This window comes from Antechinus flavipes, chromosome 3 (genome assembly GCF_016432865.1).
Source record: "Antechinus flavipes isolate AdamAnt ecotype Samford, QLD, Australia chromosome 3, AdamAnt_v2, whole genome shotgun sequence".
Lineage (NCBI taxonomy): Eukaryota > Metazoa > Chordata > Mammalia > Dasyuromorphia > Dasyuridae > Antechinus > Antechinus flavipes.
The window spans coordinates 632,837,082-632,854,744 of record NC_067400.1 but is presented as its reverse complement, the minus strand read 5'-3'; the positions used below and the strand labels follow the sequence as shown (position 1 = coordinate 632,854,744).

Here is a 17,663-nt window from a genome sequence, read left to right as displayed (position 1 = left end):
GTGTCGGGATCTGAGCCGGAGGGCCTCAGCCCAGGGGGGCCACTCAGCGGGGCTGACCCCAGGGCACCCCTTGGGGGGCCGGGTTCTGAAGTGGCCGCCCCGTGGTCTCCACACACGTCATTCATTCCTTCACCTAAGTTTGTCATGTTCCTGCCCCAGGGGGTCCGCTGGCTGCAGGGACCGGGAACCGCACGTGCCCCCAGAACGCCGTGTTCCCATTCATCTGTCTGTCCTCCTGTCTGTCTGCTCATTCATCTGTCTGTCCTGTCTGTCTTCCCATTCACCTGCCTGCCCTTCTGTCCGTCTTCCCATTCATCTGTCTGTCCATCTGTCCCTCTTCCCATTCATCTCCTGCCCTTCAGTCCCTCTTCCCATTCACCTGCCTGCCCTTCTGTCCCTCTTCCCATTCATCTCCTGTCCTTCTGTCTGTCTGCCCATTCATCTTTCTGTCTTCCCATTCATCTGTCTGTCCATCTGCCTGTCCTTCTGTCTGCCCATTTATCTGTCTATCCTTCTATCTACCCATTCACCTGCCTGTCCTCCTGTCTGTCTGCTCATTCATCTGCCTGTCCTCCTGTCTATCTGTTCATTCATCTGCCTGTCCTCCTGTCTGTCTGCCCATTCACCTGCCTGCCCTTCTGTCCGTCTTCCCATTCATCTCTTGTCCTTCTGTCCCTCTTCCCATTCATCTGTCTGTCCATCTGCCTGTCCTTCTGTCTGTCTGCCCCTTCATCTTTCTGTCCATCTGTCCCTCTTCCCATTCATCTCCTGCTCTTCAGTCCCTCTTCCCATTCATCTGTCTGTCCTTCTATCTGTCTTCCCATTCATCTCCTGTCCTTCTGTCTATCTGCCCATTCATCTTTCTGTCTTCCCATTCATCTGCCTGTCCTTCTGTCTGTCTGCCCATTTATCTGTCTATCCTTCTATCTACCCATTCACCTGCCTGTCCTCCTGTCTGTCTGCTCATTCATCTGCCTGTCCTCCTGTCTGTCTGCCCATTCATCTGTCTGTCCTTCTTTCTGTCTGCCCATTCATCTGTCTGTCCATCTGCCTATCCTTCTGTCTGTCTGCTCATTCATCTGTCTGTCCTTCTGTCCCTCTTCCCATTCACCTGTCTGCCCTTCAGTCCATCTTCCCATTCATCTCCTGTCCTTCTGTCTGTCTGCTCATTCATCTTTCTGTCCATCTGCCTGTCCTTCTGTCTGCCCATTTATCTGTCCATTCACCTGCCTGTTCTTCTGTCTGTCTGCCCATTCATCTTTCTCTCTTCCTATTCATCTGTCTGTCCATCTGCTTATCCTTCTGTCTGTCTGCTCATTCACCTGTCTGTCCTTTTGTCTGTATACCCATTCATCTGCCTGTCCTCCTGTCTGTCTGCACATTCATCTGTCTGTCCTTCTGTCTCTCTGCCCATTCACCTGCCTGCCCTTCAGTCCATCTTCCCATTCATCTGCTGTCTTTCTGTCCATCTTCCCATTCACCTGTCTGTCCTTCTATCTGTCTTCCCATTCATCTCTTGTCCTTCTATCTGTGTGCCCATTCATCTTTCTGTCTTTCTGTCCCTCTTCCCATTCATCTGCCTGTCTTACTGTCTGTCTTCCCATTCATCGCCTGTCCTTCTGTCCCTCTTCCCATTCACCTGCCTGTCCTTCTGCCTGTCTGCCCATTCATCTTTCTGTCTTCCCATTCATCTGTCTGTCCATCTGCCTGTCCTTCTGTCTGTCTGCCCATTTATCTGTCTATCCTTCTATCTACCCATTCACCTGCCTGTCCTCCTGTCTGTCTGCTCATTCATCTGCCTGTCCTCCTGTCTGTCTGCCCATTCATCTGCCTGTCCTCCTGTCTGTCTGCCCATTCATCTGTCTGTCCTTTTGTCTGTCTGCCCATTCATCTGTCTGTCCATCTGCCTATCCTTCTGTCTGTCTGCTCATTCATCTGTCTGTCCTTCTGTCCCTCTTCCCATTCACCTGTCTGCCCTTCAGTCCATCTTCCCATTCATCTCCTGTCCTTCTGTCTTCCCATTCATCTGTCTGTCCACCTGCCTGTCCTTCTGTCTGTCTGCCCATTTATCTGTCCGTTCACCTGCCTGTCCTTCTGTCTGTCTGCCCATTCATCTTTCTCTCTTCCCATTCATCTGTCTATCCATCTGCTTATCCTTCTGTCTGTCTGCTCATTCACCTGTCTGTCCTTTTGTCTGTATACCCATTCATCTGCCTGTCCTCCTGTCTGTCTGCACATTCATCTGTCTGTCCTTCTGTCTCTCTGCCCATTCACCTGCCTGCCCTTCAGTCCATCTTCCCATTCATCTGCTGTCTTTCTGTCCATCTTCCCATTCACCTGTCTGTCCTTCTATCTGTCTTCCCATTCATCTCTTGTCCTTCTATCTGTCTGCCCATTCATCTTTCTGTCTTCCCATTCATCTGTCTGTCCATCTGGCTGCCCTTCTGTCTGTCTCTCTTGCCATTTGTCTGTCCATCTGGATGTTAGCAGATGATCTGTCCCCGTCCATGTGCCCCTGCATCCGTTTTTCTCTCCTTCCAGATCCATCAGTGTCTTTCTGCCTGCCCCTGTCCATCTGTCCGTGTGTATGTTTGCCTGCGGCTCTGCGCCCAGCCCCCGGCGTGTCCATCCGTCCGTCCGTCGGTCTGTCGGGTTTCTCGCCGGCTGCAGAGACAGTCTGGGGGCGGCCTCCTGCCTCCGGGAGCCGCCCGGACTTGAGCCTGTGGGCAATGATTAGGGGTTGGGGCGCTGGGGAGGTAATGACTGGGTGGGGCGGGCAGCAGGCGGTGGGAGGGAGCCGGAGCGGGCGAGCGGCTCATTCCCATCCGTGTGCTCAGGTGCCAAGAAGGGCGGCCATGGGGGGTCCCCGGCACCCGAGCCCCCTCCTGCTCCTGGCCATCCTGCTGCCGCTGGGGGGGAGCTGGCCCGAGCCCCCGAGGGGCCGGTTGCTTTTCGTGACCGTGGTGAGGCCCGCGCCCAGTTCCGTCCCACCCCGGGGCTCGGCCGAGCTGGCCTTGATCCCAGACCTCCCCGTTTCACCAGGTCTATCGCCATGGCGACCGTGCCCCCCTGGATTCCTACCCCACAGACCCTCATCAGGACAAGACCCTGTGGCCCCACGGGCTGGGCCAGCTCACCCAGGTGAGGGACCAGAGAATCTGGGGGGAGGGTGCCCCCCATACTCCCTAACCACCCCCCATCTTCAGGAGGGTGTGCAGCAGCAGCTGGAGCTCGGCCGCTTCCTCAGGGCCAGATATGGCGACTTCCTGAGCCAGGAGTATCGTCGGGAAGAGGTAAGGCTTGAATCTGGCCCCTCCAGCCCCCGTCTCAGCCCCAGCCCCCCCATGATCTCCCCTTCCCCCGCCTCAGCCCCAGCCCCCATGACCACCCCTTCCCCCGCCTCAGCCCCAGCCCCCCACGACCGCCCCTTCCCCCGCCTCAGCCCCAGCCCCCCATGATCTCCCCTTCCCCCGCCTCAGCCCCAGCCCCCCACGACCACCCCTTCCCCCGCCTCAGCCCCAGCCCCCCACGACCGCCCCTTCCCCCGCCTCAGCCCCAGCCCCCCACGACCGCCCCTTCCCCCGCCTCAGCCCCAGCCCCCCACGACCGCCCCTTCCCCCGCCTCAGCCCCAGCCCCCCACGACCGCCCCTTCCCCCGCCTCAGCCCCAGCCCCCCACGACCGCCCCTTCCCCGGCTCCCCCAGCTGTACGTGCGGAGCACCGACTACGACCGCACCCTGCAGAGTGCCCAGGCCAACCTGGCCGGGCTCTTCCCCCGGTCTCCCCGCAGCCCCGGCTGGATGCCCGTGCCCGTGCACACCGTCCCGGCCACTGAAGACAAGGTCAGGGGCCAGCTTGGCGGAGGAGGCAGGGGGATGGGGAGCAGCCCGACACACTTCACTGAGGCGTCCACTAAGCTGGCGGCCCAGGCTGTCCTGTCCTGAGGGCGTGGACCCGGCCTTAGCACCCGAGAGACCCGAAGGGGGGGGAGAGGGAGGGGGGAGAAAGAAGAAGAGGAGGAGGAAAGGGAGGAAGGGGGGAGGAGGAGAGGGGGAGGAAGGGGGGAAGAGGGGGAGAGAGAAGGGGGCCTGGGTCCCCAGGGAGGCTAGTCCAGAGGGGAGGCTGCATGGGATGCAGGGGCCGGTGCTGCTCCAGGAAGCGGCCTGCTTGGCCGGCCCTGCCCAGCTCCCAGGCTCCCTCCTGTGCCCCTGCAGCTGCTCAAGTTCCGGACCCAGGGGTGTCCCCAGTACCAGAAGCTTTTGGAGGAGACAGTGGCAGGAGAAGAGTACCAGACAGCCCTGGAGGGCTGGAGAGTGAGGGGGGAAAGGGGGCAGCATGGGAGGGGGCCCTGGGGGGAGGAGGGCAGCATGGGAGGGGCCCTGGGGAGGAGGGCAGCATGGGAGGGGCCCTGGGGGGAGGAGGGAAGCATGGGGGGGCCCTGGGGAGGAGGAGGGCAGCATGGGAGGGAGCCCTGGGGGGAGGAGGGCAGCATGGGAGGGGGCCCTGGGGGGAGGAGGAGGGCAGCATGGGAGGGGGCTCTGGGGGGAGGAGGGCAGCATGGGAGGGGGCCCTGGGAGGAAGAGGGCAGGAGGGCATCATGGGAGGGGGCCCTGGGGAGGAGGGCAGCATGGGAGGGAGCCCTGGGGGGAGGAGGGCAGCATGGGAGGGGGCCCTGGGGGGAGGAGGGCAGCATGGGAGGGGGCTCTGGGGGGAGGAGGGCAGCATGGGAGGGGGCCCTGGGGAGGAGGAGGGCATCATGGGAGGGGGCCCTGGGGGAGGAGGGCAGCATGGGAGGGGGCCCTGGGGGGAGGGAGGGCAGCATGGGAGGGAGCCCTGGGGGAGGAGGGCAGCATGGGAGGGGGCCCTGGGGGGAGGAGGGCAGCATGGGAGGGAGCCCTGGGGAGGAGGGCAGCATGGGAGGGGGCCCTGGGGGGAGGAGGACAGCATGGGAGGGGGCCCTGGGGGGAGGAGGGAAGCATGGGGGGAGCCCTGGGGAGGAGGGCAGCATGGGAGGGGGCCCTGGGGGGAGGAGGCAGCATGGGGGACACTGGGGGAAACCTGGGGAGGGCTTGGGCTCCTCTAGCGGGGGGCTCCTTCCCCTAGGACTTCCTGGTGCATCTGGAGAACCTCACGGGCCTGTCCCTGGCCGAGGGGCCCCTCCACAGGGCCTGGAAAGTGCTGGACACGCTGACCTGTCAGGTAGGTCCTCCCCCCTCCCCCTGCCCCTGCTGCGCCCCCAGCCGGCGCCCCTCCCCACCCCTGCCGCCTTCTTCCCTAGCGAGCTCACGGGCTCCCCCTCCCGGACTGGGCCACCCCCGAGGTGCTGGGCTCTCTGGCCCAGGTGTCGGCCCTGGACGTCCGAGCCCACGTGGGCCCCCCGCGGGCGCAGGAGAAGGCCCGGCTCACTGGAGGTGAGTGGGGGCGGGGCGGGGCGGGGCGGGAGGGGAGGGCGGAGCTCAGGCTGCCGTGCCCGCCCCCAGGAGTCCTGCTCGATGCCATTCTGACCAACTTTACCCAGGCGCAGGCCCGCGGGGGCCCCCTCAGGATGGTCATGTACTCGGCTGTGAGTGCGGGGGGAGGGGTGCGGGAGCGGGAGCCGGGTGTGTGGGGGGCGGGGGGGCCGGGAGGGAGTGGGAGGGGCCGAGGGGGCGGGGGAGGGGCCGGGCCTGCTGCGGGCTGGGGCGCTGAGCGCTGGGCTCCCTCCCCCAGCACGACAGCACCTTGCTGGCCCTCCTGGGCGCCCTGGGCCTGTACGATGGGCACCATCCGCCCTACGCTGCCTGCCTCGGGTTTGAATTCTGGAAACATCTGGGTCAGCTGGAACAGGAGGAGGAGGAGGGGTAGGCAAGAAGGGAGCCCGAGGCTGTGCTGAGCGCCTCCTGGGCCCCCTGAAATCTTCCTGTGCCCCGGTGCCTCCCGTGCCCGCTGAGTACTTTCTGTGCCCCCCGGTGCCTCCCGTGCCCACTGGGTACCTTCTGTGCCCCAATGCCTCCCGTGCCCACTGGGTACCTTCTGTGCCCCAGTGCCTCCCGTGCCCACTGGGTACCATCCCCTCCTGCAGACCTCCCTCTTGGGGAGTCCCGTGCTCTGGTGGGAGGCAGCAGGGAGGCCGGGCCGGGGTCTGAGGCAGACCCTGCCCCGGAGCACCCGTCTGGCTAAGCTCAGACCCGGAGCGGGTGGAGCAGCCTCCCTTCCCCCAGGTGCCCCCTCACCCGCCCTCTGTCCCCAGGAACGTCACCGTCTCTCTTTTCTACCGGAACGATTCTTCCCGGCCCCCCCTGACCCTGGAACTCCTGGGCTGCCCCTCTCCGTGCCCGCTGGGGCGTTTCCGCCGGCTCACCGCCCCGGTCCGCCCGCCCCCCGGGGGACCGCCCTGCCGCCCCCCGGCCGAGGACGCTACCCCTCCAGGTGAGCCCGCGGCGGGCCAAGGGCTGGGGGGAGGGGGACGGGCCGGCTCGGGCTCACCCGCCTCCTTCCCCTTCTCCTGCAGGTGTCGCCGTGCCCCTGCTGGCCGGAGCCGTGGGCATCCTGGGCATCCTGAGCTTGGGGCTCGGGGCTCTCCTGTGGAGCCGGGGCTCTACGGGACCGCGGGAAGGCCCCGTCTGAGAGGGGCGGAGACGCCCGGCTGGAGGGCTCGTGCGGGCCGGCCTCGGCTCCAAGCATAAACCTGATGAAGTCTGGGAAGGGGGTGTCCGTGTGTGTTTGGGGGCCCTGCCTCGGGGACCCCCTCGGCTCTTCCTTTTGGGGGCTCGGGGTGCGCCCTCCTAATGAGAGCTTTAATGAAGCGCTTGATGGGAGGTGCCCCTCAATCTGAGCCCCACCCCCCTGCACGCAGCCTCACGCCCACAACAGTCAGAGAACACAAAGTGGTGGCCCCGGTCGGTCCCCCTGCCAGGGGCCAACTAGGTGCTGGGGAGGAGCTGTGGGCAGGAGAAATCTCCAGTGAGCCCCCCAGGGCTGAGGACCCTCCTGAGCCCAGGAAAACCGCGTGTCCGTTTGGGGAAACTGAGTCCTGGGAAAGGTCAGCAACGGCCCAGTGCCTTCCAAGAAAGACCCTGACCCCCCAGAGGGTCTCCCACCCCCTTTCCCTGGTAGGAAAAGGGAGGCCAGAGGGGGGGCAGGGAGCGCGTGGCCGTTCTGCCTGGGCTTCCCTCAAGTGGCCCTGCAGCTCCAGGGTCCTAGCCCAGGCTGCGGAAGCGCGCGGCCACGTGGGCTCCCTAGGAAACGAGCGCGCGGCCTGCGCGCACGCGCGCGATGGCTCTTTTGTAGGGGGTGGGGAGGGGCTTCTCGGGCCTCGCCGCAGAGTTTGTTAGCCCACGGTGGCTCCCATGATATGCGCCTGCGCAGAAAAAGATTAAGGGAGGGGCCTGATTGGCCGTACGAGGCGTGATCCCGGGTGATGAGTGACAGCGCAGGGGCGGGCCTTCGTCGGCACTCGCACCCAGGATAGATTTTTCCTTTTGACGTGTCCCTCCGCCATCCTCCCCGCGCGGGGCCTGGAGTCGGGCAGCTCGAGGAGCTGTGCGACCCTGTTTGCCTCAGTCCTCTCAGATGGAATTGGGGCTGTCAGGAGACTCGAAGGGGATGCTAATTGTAGGTATCCCCTCTGGTCCAGCCTCGGGTCGGCCCCCTGCAGTGCAAAAGCCACCCGCTCTGAAATACAAGCTTTCGCGGCCTGAGCTCCCCCTTTCCAGCCTCTCCTTCGGCCCGAGGGGGCCGCCAGCCTGAGCCCCCACTTTCCAGCCTCTCCTCCGGCCCGAGGGGGCCGCCAGCCTGAGCCCCCACTTTCCAGCCTCTCCTCCGGCCCGAGGGGGCCGCCAGCCTGAGCCCCCACTTTCCAGCCTCTCCTCCGGCCCGAGGGGGCCGCCAGCCTGAGCCCCCACTTTCCAGCCTCTCCTCCGGCCCGAGGGGCCTGCCAGCTTGAGCCCCCACTTTCCAGTGTCTTCCTGGCTGCCCACCACAGGCTGGCCCACACTAACTGGACCTGCTGGCTGTGTGCATCTGTCTTGCACCCTCCCCCATGGTTCTCCCTCCTGTGCTCTAATCACTCACCTCCCTCTCTCTAAGTCCCAGCTAAAATCCCCCCTCCTCCAGGAAGCCTGCCCCCCCTCACACCCTTGAATGCCAGCCTCTGCTCTGTGCTTTTCCCCCATGATCCTCCCTATATCTGGTTTGAACGTGTACTTTGGCTCCTCGTCTAAGGGCCCCCTTTATATCATGAGCTCCTTCAGGCCAGAGCTTTGGGTGTCCCCCAAGCTGGGTCCAGTGCCTGGCGTACAGTGGGCGCTGCATAAACGCTTCTTGGCTGGAGAGCATGTTGTGCGCTGTCCCTGCTGACCCGGAGGTGGCCCTGCCTATGGCTGCTGATTTCAGTTCCTCCCAGGGGACTAGGCTCCATCCCTCGGGGTCTACTCCCACCCCCCAAAATTCAGCACCTCTGCCTAGAAAGAGCAAATCACTTTTATTTTCCGAGGCTGATTAATAGGCCGGGGAAAAGCTCTTGTGTTTGTCATTGTTCTTGAGGAGCTGTGGGGCTCGGGCTCCGTCCTGCGTTCTGGGGATCTCGGCTTCCAGCCACGATAATTCACTCGTTCCCGAGGTTCTAGTTTTTCCTAGGATATTTCTAAAAAAAAAAAAAAAAAAAAAGCAAGCAAGCCTAAAGCCGCAGCATGTGTGACCCCCCTTTCACGGAGGAGGAAACTGAGGCTCCAGGAGGCCCAAGCTGAGGCTCTGGGAGGCCCGGTGCCGGGGGAGCCCGCCGGCGAGACCAGGCCGCCGTGAGATGAAGTGCAGGGGGAGGAGGCTTTCCCCAGCTCTGGCCCACGCAGGCTCCTGCTCCGGGACCTCCCCAGGGGAATGGGCTGGCGTCCTTAAGGGCCTTTCCTGGGAGACGAGCTTTAAGGTGGCTTTCCCGTCCCGCCTCGAACCCAGACTCCATCGGCCCACGTGGCCGTAGGGACCCCGCCCCTCCTCACCCATTGGCTTCTTCAGATATCGTCCCTCCCCCCACGCCCTGGCAAACGTGGGCCCTCCCCCTCACCATCCACTACGAGCTCCACGTAGTCGCTCGTTGGGGCCCCGGCGAAGGGGGCGGCGGTCTCGAAGTAGAGGCAGCTGTAATTGCCCGAGTGAAAGTCCCAGACCTCGCGGAGGACAAAGTCAGCCTCCGGGCCGGGGACGCTCAGGACCTGCAGGGGCCGGCTGCTGTGCTGCCTCAGCAAGGCGAACCTGGCGTTGGGCCGGGCCCCCAGGCACCGCAGGGTCACGTTGGTCCCGGGAGCGATCACGGCGTCCGGGGGCTGGACCCACAGGGTCGGCTTGGGCAGGGTTTCTAGACACAGAAAAGGCCACCGGTGTTAGCTGCAGGAGCGGGGGAGGGGCAAAGCCAGAGCCGGGGGTGGGGTGGGGAGCAGGGCCCTAGCACGCAGAACGTGCAGTCGGGGGAGGGGGGGGGGGGAGCTGTAACAGAAAATCATAGAGTTGGAAGGGAGCCTAGAACATAAAACTCTGAGGTCGGGAAAGGCCGTTCCGATAATGAACTCAGGACCGTCTCACAGAGCGGCAAAACGCCGGGAAGCCGAGGCCGGGGGACCCCTGGAAAACGCAGCAGAGCTGGGGGTGGGGCCCAAGCCTGCCCTGGGGCCGACGGGGGCCTCTGCTTCTCCTTCATCGTCCCCTTTGATGAATGAGGGGGCAGAGGCCCAGGGATGCCCGGTCCCTCTGAAGGAGGGGGCAGCATGAAGTCGCGGACAGAGCACTGACTTGGGACCCGGCGGGAACGCTTCCTGGAACAAAGTAGCCGCGTGCCCTTAGCCAAGTCACTTACAGACTCGGCTGTTTCCCGAAGGGCTTTGGGAAGGAAGAGAGAACATGCCGAGCGATTCGCAAAGTAAATGGGAGCTGCCATTATCATACCCGCTCCGCAGTTTTTAGCGGATTCTAACCCCATCAACCACCAGCAAGGATTTACTGAGCACCTACTGTCTGCCTACTACGGCCAGGCAGGGAATGAAAGCGCTCCTGCTTCCCGGGATCTTCCTTTCCCGGGAGGAGACGCGCGTGGAAAACGGACGCAGCAGTTAGGAAGTCGAGGAAGGCAAAGCCACCGGGAGTGGGGGGAGCTTTCAGCGAGGGACAAAGGGGTCCCTCGGACTGGACGGCAGGGAGCAGCTGGGGACCCTCTGTGAAGGGCCTTACCAGGAGGAGAGAGGGCTCTGGGGGTTAATTAGAGCGAATTTCATCTCATTAGACCATAGCAATCCCAGGGTTGAACAGCGACTCGCATGTCTGACCTGCACCTCAGGAAAGTGCTGCAAGGGGGGGGACGGCCTGGAGCAGGGAGAGACCGGAGGCTGGGACAGCGGCCGGGCGGCGGGGGCAACGATCCGGGCCACAGGGGAGTCCGGGAGAGAAGGGGGCAGGAGGGAGAGAGCTGCTGGGAAGGCAAGAGTGGCAAGATGGGGCAACAAACTGAGGATGTGAGGAGAGAGGGAGATGAAGCCAGAAAACCTGGGAGCCTGGAAGGATGGTAGGGCCTTTGGCACAACTGGGAAAGCTTGCAAGAGGGAGCATAGGGGTGATGCATGACAAGCTCCGAGGGGAGACCCAGGCTGATTGTCATAATCTGTCTGTCTGTCCATCAATACCATCTGTTTCTATCTGTCTGTGTCTATCTGTCTACCACCTGCCTGTCTTACTGTCAGTCTATCCATCCATATCCATCTATCCATCTATCTGCCTCTATCTGTCTGTATCTGTATCTAACTTTATATGTCTGTCTGCCTGTCTACATGTCTGTCTATACATCCATCTGTCTGCCTATCTATGTGTCTGCTTATCTGTATCTCTGTCTGTGTCCGTCTGTTTCTATCTGCCTATCTCTAGCTGTCTGTCTCTATATCTGTGTGTCCATCTATGTATCTGCTTATCTATATCTCTGTCCGTGTCCATCTGTTTCTATCTGCCTATCTCTGTCTGTCTCTGTGTCTCTTTATCTCTGTCTCTGTGTCTCTTTATCTCTATGTGTCTGCTTATCTGTATCTCTGTGTCCATCTGTTTCTTTCTATCTCTGTCTGTCTCTGTGTCTCTTTATCTCTGTCTATGTGTCTGCTTATCTATATCTCTGTGTCCATCTATTTCTATCTTTCTATCTCTGTCTCTGTGTCTCTTTATCTCTATGTGTCTGCTTATCTGTATCTCTGTGTCCATCTGTTTCTTTCTATCTCTGTCTGTCTCTGTGTCTCTTTATCTCTGTCTCTGTGTCTCTTTATCTCTATGTGTCTGCTTATCTGTATCTCTGTGTCCATCTGTTTCTTTCTATCTCTGTCTGTCTCTGTGTCTCTTTATCTCTGTCTATGTGTCTGCTTATCTATATCTCTGTGTCCATCTATTTCTATCTTTCTATCTCTGTCTCTGTGTCTCTTTATCTCTATGTGTCTGCTTATCTGTATCTCTGTGTCCATCTATTTCTTTCTATCTCTGTCTGTCTCTGTGTCTCTTTATCTCTGTCTATGTGTCTGCTTATCTGTATCTCTGTGTCCATCTATTTCTATCTTTCTATCTCTGTCTCTGTGTCTCTTTATCTCTATGTGTCTGCTTATCTGTATCTCTGTGTCCATCTGTTTCTTTCTATCTCTGTCTGTCTCTGAGTCTCTTTATTCTCTTTATCTCTGTCTGTCTGTCTCTGTCTCTTTATCTCTCTGTGTGTCCATCTGTTTGAGAATCGGGAGCAGCCCGGAGAGGAGACCTCCACCCAGAGGGTGGTGGGCAGGGTCCAAGACCGCAGAGAAGTGGAGAAGCGAGCGCCTGGCTTTGCAGAGGGGGGCGGAGTGACCCGAGGTAGCCCATCCCCCAGGGCAGGGGGAGCGAGAGAGGAGGGGAGGGAGGCCGCGAGCCTGGGCAGCATTTTCCAGGACTTGGCTGAGAAAGGGAGGACAGATCTGTGCCCGGTGAGCCTGCAGCGTCCCCCTCTCGCCCCCTCCCCCCCCACATATGGTAGTGGCCTGAACCCGCGGCCCCTCCAGGCAGACAGCACGGAGGGGGAGCGGAGAGAGAAGGGGAGGGGGGAGGGGAGTTCTCCGCAGAGCTGTCCACGGTACCTGCCTTCCTGCCGCTGGCCTGTCCCGGAAGCCGCAAGGGAGCTGAGGGCGAGGAGAAGCCCACCCACCCTCCCGAGGTCCCGTTCCTAAGCGCATCGTGGGGGCAGCGAGACTTCGGGGGCCTCCTTCCCACACAGTGACCCACCCAGACCCTTCCGGGCAGAGGATCGCTGAGGCGGGGGCCAGGGGCTGGGGCAGGCAATGCCCCCAGGCGGAATGCTGGGAGGGCACGACGGGGAATGCTGGGAGGGCGCGAGGTTCAGAAAGAGGGACTGCGGGTCGGCAGAGGTGAGAGCAGCTCTCTGCTGAGTCTTGAACCCGGGGCTCTGGGTTTGCTGCGCCGTCCCTGGGTATGGCTCCCCGGCTGACATCTGTGTGAGCCTGGGCAGGCCCCTTCCCCGACTGGGCCCAGTCTACTCGACTATTTGTTGCTCTCCCTTTAGAGCAGAGGGGTCTGTTCCCTCTGTTTCCCCAGTGCTCAGCACGGTGCCTGGCACGCGGTAGGTGCTTAATCAGTACGGAGTGGTCGGGAAGTGAGGGCCCAGATGCCGGCTCCCCCGGGGCCCTTCCCCGGCCCCCTCACCTGTGGTCAGGATGAGCTCCACGGAGGAGCTGTCTTCCGACCAGATGGACGGCCCGTCTCTGAAGCGGTAGCGGCAGTAGTATTTGCCCCCGGCCCCGGGTTTCAGGTCCTCCAGGTGGAAGTCGATATGCAGAGGGTCCGTTGAAGACAAGTGGGACACAAAGACCTCCTTCCCGTCCTTGTACAGCTCGAAGGCCAGCCCCGGGAACTTTCCCCGGCACCGGAAGGTCACGGATGCTCCGGGCCTGAAGATCAGATCATCCTCCCGAATTTGGAAAGAAGGTTTTGGCAAGGAATCTGGATGGGAAATCAGACAGGAGATGCCGTCCATGCCAGCCTCAGCCCCCCCCCACCGGGCATCCACCTCGGGGCCTCTGGGGGCTGCATGAGGAGACCCCAAGGTGCCCTTGTGGAGGGAGGAGAGGGGAGCAGAAACCCCGGGTCTACGAAATCGAGGGGGGCAGAGTGGCCCACACGGGCCAAAAGCCGCGGGAGGGGGAGTCTGAGCAAAGTCTGGCGGATCGGACGTGTGGGTAGCCAGGGTCAGGCCGGGAGGGAGACGTGCCTGTGAAGATGAGCCGGGAGTCTCAGGGGATTTGAAGCTCCGAGGGAGCCCCCCAGGTATCCGCTAGCCTTGCTCCCTCTGGTCACTCAGCGTCTCCTCCTGGGGCTCCCTGTAAGTCCCTGCCTCAGCTCCTCCCAGGCCTTTGGGAGCTCCGTGCTTGGAACCGCGTCTCCCTGCCACGAGCGTGCGTCCCCCCTCCGGCCCCGAGCCCCGCTGCCTCGCTCCCCCCTTACCTGGCACCACAAAGTGGACGGTCTGACTGGGCGCTGAGCCCGCCGTGGGTGCCGCTGTGGGTGCTCGGTAGCGGCAGGTGTAGTTTCCGGGGCTCTTAATGAGAAAGGTGGCTTCTGATTCCGGGGGGAGGGAGCTGGCCACAGGCTTCTGCTCTCCTTCTTGGTACAAGTCAAAGGTCATGTCCAGCAGTGGCCCCTGGCAGTGCAGTTGAGTGTCCACGCCGTGGAGGATCCAAGGTCCGGGCTCAGTCCTGACGGAGGGTGCTGGGAGGGGCTCTGTTAGGATCACAGAACGCCAGAATATCTGAGAACCTACAATGTCTGTGCTCACAACCTTGGAGCAGCAGATGAGGAAACTGAAGGGGGAAGGAGCCTGAGGAAGAGCTGGAAGGCGGGAAGCTTCATGGAGGTCGCTCCCTCCGCCCCTTACTCCTTCTTTGTATTGTGGGGGGGGAGGGGAGAAGAAATCGGGTGGCCACCTGTGACTGTCTACATCCGTCCAGAGAGATCTCTGCCAATGGGCTGCGAGCTGGGGTCACTATTGGGGGATTTGTTACCCACGCTCCTTTTACGTGGGAAATCACACTGCACTATCCGCTCCTTCCGCACGCTTCCTTTTAGGAAAGCAAGCGAACCAAACCAACTGACACAGTGACTACATCTGACTGCCTCCTGGCTCCTTACTTTACACTTGGGTAAACCGAGGCACAAAAAGGGAAAGGGACTTTCACAGGGACATACAGCGTTTGGGACAGAGCCAGAACCAGAACCCAGAGCTCTGCACTCCCATTTTTGGACTCCTTTCCTTCCCATCATGCAGCTTTCCTGCAGAAAAAAAATCAAGAGGGCAGGAAGAGAGACAGGAGGGACAGAGACAGAGATATAGAGACAGAAAGAGGCAGGGAGGCAGAGAGAAGGACGCAGAGAGACAGAAAGACATGGAGGCAGACAGACAAGAGAGAAAGCAAGAGGAGGGAGAGACAGAGAAACAGGCAGGAGAGACGCAGACACATGGAGAGAGAAAGAAGCAGGAAGAGAAAAAGAGATTGGGGACGGGCAAGGGATGGTGGGAGGCAGCCTGCGGTTAGTGGTCCCCCTGCCTCTGGCTCCAGGGTCTAGAACTAGTTTTCCGAAGCCCGAGCCCTGTCCCCGCTCACCTGTCCCCGTCACCTCCACCGGGGCACTCGTTAAACTCCAGCTTTTTTTCTTTTGGATGTGGCACTGGTAAGTGCCCTTGTTGTCCGCTGTCACTGGCCCCAGTGGGAACGTGACAATGGGATGAAGGATAGGAAGCGAAGCGAAGCGTTTCCCATCCTTCAACAGCTCGAACGTACTTCCCAGAATATTAATCGACAGGCACTGAAGGGATACGTTGGCCCAGGGCGTGGATGCGGATTCAGGCTTTATCCAGATCTTAGGAGTTGTGTCTATATCTGTAAGATTTCCCAGAGAATTGATTAAGAGTCTGCCCCTGCCCGCCTCAGCTTCCTCGGCCGTTGAAACGGGGATAGTAACAGCACTTAGCTCTCGAGGTTGTTATGGGAATCAAATGAGATGCTATTTGTTAAGTGTTTAGCACTTAGTGCCCGGACCGGAGTAGGTGCCATCTGATGTTAGTTATAATTATTGGGACTGGATGCCAGGTGCCGTGCCGGGTCCGAGCAGGAACCTGAAACCGTGTCGAATCGAGACAATGCGAGAGCCTGTGGAACCTTTCGATATAGAGCTGGGGGGATGGGGGAACCTAGACCCCGGAACGCCCAGACTGGGCAGGAAGGAAAGAAAAGGAACATCTGTTTCCCAAAAATCATCTCTTGATCCTCACGACTACCTTGGAGGCCAGACGCCATCGTTGGCCCCGGTTTGCAGTCCGGGAAGCTGAGCAGACGGTGGCGAGTCGCTCAGGGCCCTACACTTAGTTAAATGTCTGAGGTGGAATTTGAGTTCAGATCCCCCTGTCTCCGGGCCCTCGTCTCTCTCCACCGAGCTACCTGGTGACCTGGAGCTGAGGGAGTTTGAGTTGCAGGCTGCTTGGAGCAAGGGCCCGGGCAGCCGTGTCTGGGGAAATACGGAGGGAGGGGAGGTCTGGGGTCAAAGGGTGGCTGGACAGAAGGACCGAGCGCTGCAGGTTCTGCTCGGCCAAAGGCATCTCCAAGCTCTTGGTCGGGGCAGCAATGTGGCCCTCCTCCAGCCCATTTCAGGGCCTGGAGGAGGCCTCTTAGCCCCACCTGGGCCCCTCCCCTTGTGCCTCAGTCCCTCTGCCCCACTTCTGTGTTCTTCCACCTCCCTCGGCCCTCCAGGCCCTCTGTGTCCTTCAGGTCCCCCCATCCCTCTGTCTCCCTGAGCCTCTACAGTCCCGCTGTCCCTCTGTCCCCCTGGGTCTCCACAGTCCCTCTGTCCCCCTGGGTCCCCACAGTCCCTCTGTCCCCCTGGGTCCTCACTGTCCCTCTGTCCCCCTGGGCCTCTGCAGTCCCTCTGTCTCTCTGCCCCCCTCAGTCCTCGCTGTCCCTCTGTCCCCCTGGGCCTCCACAGTCCCTCTGTCCCCCTGGGTCCCCACTGTCCCTCTGTCCCCCTGGGTCCCCACTGTCCCTCTGTCCCCCTGGGCTTCTGCAGTCCCTCTGTCTCTCTGCCCCCCTCAGTCCTCGCTGTCCCTCTGTCCCCCTGGGCCTCCGCAGTCCCTCTGTCCCCCTGGGTCCCCACTGTCCCTCTGTCCCCCTGGGCCCCGCCAGTCCCCTTGGCTCCCCTTGCGTTTGTGGTTCAGGATCTCAAGAACTCACTCACATACGGCTGCCTCCCCCTCCGTGTGTGGGTCCAGCCAAAGCCCTGGGGGAATGGGATAGAATAGAGTCACTGGGAGTTTAAATGAAAAGATAGGGCAGGAAGAGGGGAAGCACTAGGTGGGCTTGGGAAGTTCTTCCTTGTGACCATTTCGGGGACTATTATCTTCCCGTTTTACAGGTGACAAAGTTCCTAGAAGGTGGGCCCTGAGCCAGAGCGAATTAGGGAGATCAGTGCCGGGGTCAGATCGCCCCAAAGGTGTCCAGCCTGGGGAGGGATCTGGGCAGAGCAGGAGGGAGGCGGCCTGGGAAGCCCCCAAAGGGGAAGAAGTTCCCAGGGGAGGAGGGAGACCCGGGAAGGAGGAAGGTCAGAGGCCGAGCTGCGGGGAGCCCGCCGGAGGTGTGGACAGCGTCCTGGGCGAAGCTGCAGGGACGGGGGAGCATGGGGTGACCGAGGAGGAAGGAGAGCTCGGAGCTCCGGTTTGGGGTTGGGTTTGGGGGCCCTGCCGGAGTGGGGCCAGGGGTGCTGAGTGGAGAAGGCTGAGGTGGCCGTGCCCGGGACAGGTCCCGGCGGCGGGGACAAGGCGGCCTGTCACCCATTCCCCGGCTGCCCAAGACGGGGAAGCCATAGGGGCAGGAAAGGATGGCCTCCACGGGGCTCCCTGGCCTCACCTAGAAGGAGCAGAACCGCCAGCCGGGAGACCATGGCGCCTTCCTTCTCCCCGTCTGGGCCCGAGGGTCTCTCTGCAGGAAGGTTCCGGCTCTGGGGATGGGTGGCAAGTCTTAAAAGAGGGACTGGGAGCTCCACGCCCCCCGCCCACCTCACGCTTCCTGTGGCCAATGGGGACGGGCGGCTCTCGGGTCACCGAGGGAGGAGAGGGCGGCGGGGTGGCCCCGATGGCTGTTAGCTGTCCCAGGCTGGCTAGCCTTGGGCGGCCTGCCAGCCCCTCGGGATTGCTTCCCGACCGGGGCCTGACCCCTGTGATTGTGCAAGGGCCAAAGTCCCTTTGGGCCACTGGGCTCCCTCGGAAAGCTCGCCCGTGGGAGAGGAAGCTGGGCCGCGGGGACCTGGACTCCTGCCCCTTCGGGGGCTTCCGGGGACTGGGGGCGCCCTCCTCTTCTTGTGGGGGGAGGTGGGAGAGGGGGGGACGATGAAGGTCTTTAATGCGTCTCCCCCCTGCAACCTTCCCAGAGGCGGGGTCGCTGGTCTTCCTCAGGGCCCAGCCCCCAGAGCCGACCGAGACCTGGCCAGTCCTGAGCACGTGCGCCGGCCCCAGGGTGCAGAAGGAAGCGCCCGAGACAGTCCCAAGCTGCCGGGGAGGGGGCTGCACGGGAGAAGAAGCAAGCAGACAGAAGGAAGGAGCAGGAACGGGGGTTGGGGGCTCCCGGCGAGCCACAGGATGCTGC

The 17,663-nt window shown here is 61.6% G+C and overlaps 4 protein-coding genes across 6 annotated transcripts; 3 read left to right on the top strand and 1 right to left on the bottom strand.

The window, feature by feature from the left end:
* The first annotated feature begins 144 nt into the window (after positions 1-144).
* On the top strand, positions 145-2,506 carry LOC127557682 (uncharacterized). Its single transcript, XM_051990989.1, has 3 exons — positions 145-474; positions 940-982; positions 1,719-2,506. Exons 1-3 carry the CDS (start codon positions 145-147, stop codon positions 2,492-2,494), a joined length of 1,149 nt encoding a protein of 382 aa, XP_051846949.1. The 3' UTR covers positions 2,495-2,506.
* On the top strand, positions 2,506-6,684 carry ACP4 (acid phosphatase 4). 2 transcript variants are annotated; one of them, XM_051990302.1, is made up of 11 exons: positions 2,506-2,963; positions 3,043-3,141; positions 3,207-3,293; positions 3,705-3,842; positions 4,215-4,313; positions 5,104-5,199; positions 5,279-5,411; positions 5,481-5,563; positions 5,710-5,840; positions 6,230-6,408; positions 6,491-6,684. In XM_051990302.1, exons 1-11 carry the CDS (start codon positions 2,508-2,510, stop codon positions 6,604-6,606), a joined length of 1,617 nt encoding a protein of 538 aa, XP_051846262.1. In that variant the 5' UTR covers positions 2,506-2,507; the 3' UTR covers positions 6,607-6,684. The 2 variants fall into 2 exon arrangements, with proteins under 2 accessions (XP_051846262.1, XP_051846263.1); XM_051990303.1 differs by lacking the exons at positions 5,481-5,563; positions 5,710-5,840; positions 6,491-6,684 and having other exon boundaries at positions 2,508-3,293; positions 6,230-6,369.
* Positions 6,685-8,444: 1,760 nt separating this feature from the next.
* Positions 8,445-16,977, bottom strand: LOC127556839 (venom metalloproteinase inhibitor DM43-like). The gene is made up of 7 exons (XM_051990304.1): positions 16,929-16,977; positions 16,261-16,302; positions 14,637-14,912; positions 13,480-13,755; positions 12,682-12,978; positions 9,041-9,331; positions 8,445-8,623 (listed from the first exon to the last, which is right to left on the bottom strand). Exons 1-7 carry the CDS (start codon positions 16,960-16,962, stop codon positions 8,613-8,615), a joined length of 1,227 nt encoding a protein of 408 aa, XP_051846264.1. The 5' UTR covers positions 16,963-16,977; the 3' UTR covers positions 8,445-8,612.
* LOC127556842 (NADH-ubiquinone oxidoreductase chain 5-like) lies at positions 9,357-12,662 on the top strand. 2 transcript variants are annotated; one of them, XM_051990307.1, is made up of 2 exons: positions 9,357-10,998; positions 11,177-12,662. In XM_051990307.1, the coding sequence occupies exons 1-2, from the start codon at positions 10,584-10,586 to the stop codon at positions 11,830-11,832; spliced, it is 1,071 nt and encodes a 356-aa protein (XP_051846267.1). In that variant the 5' UTR covers positions 9,357-10,583; the 3' UTR covers positions 11,833-12,662. The 2 variants fall into 2 exon arrangements, with proteins under 2 accessions (XP_051846267.1, XP_051846268.1); XM_051990308.1 differs by having other exon boundaries at positions 9,361-10,998; positions 11,275-12,640.
* Positions 16,978-17,663: the final 686 nt, after the last annotated feature.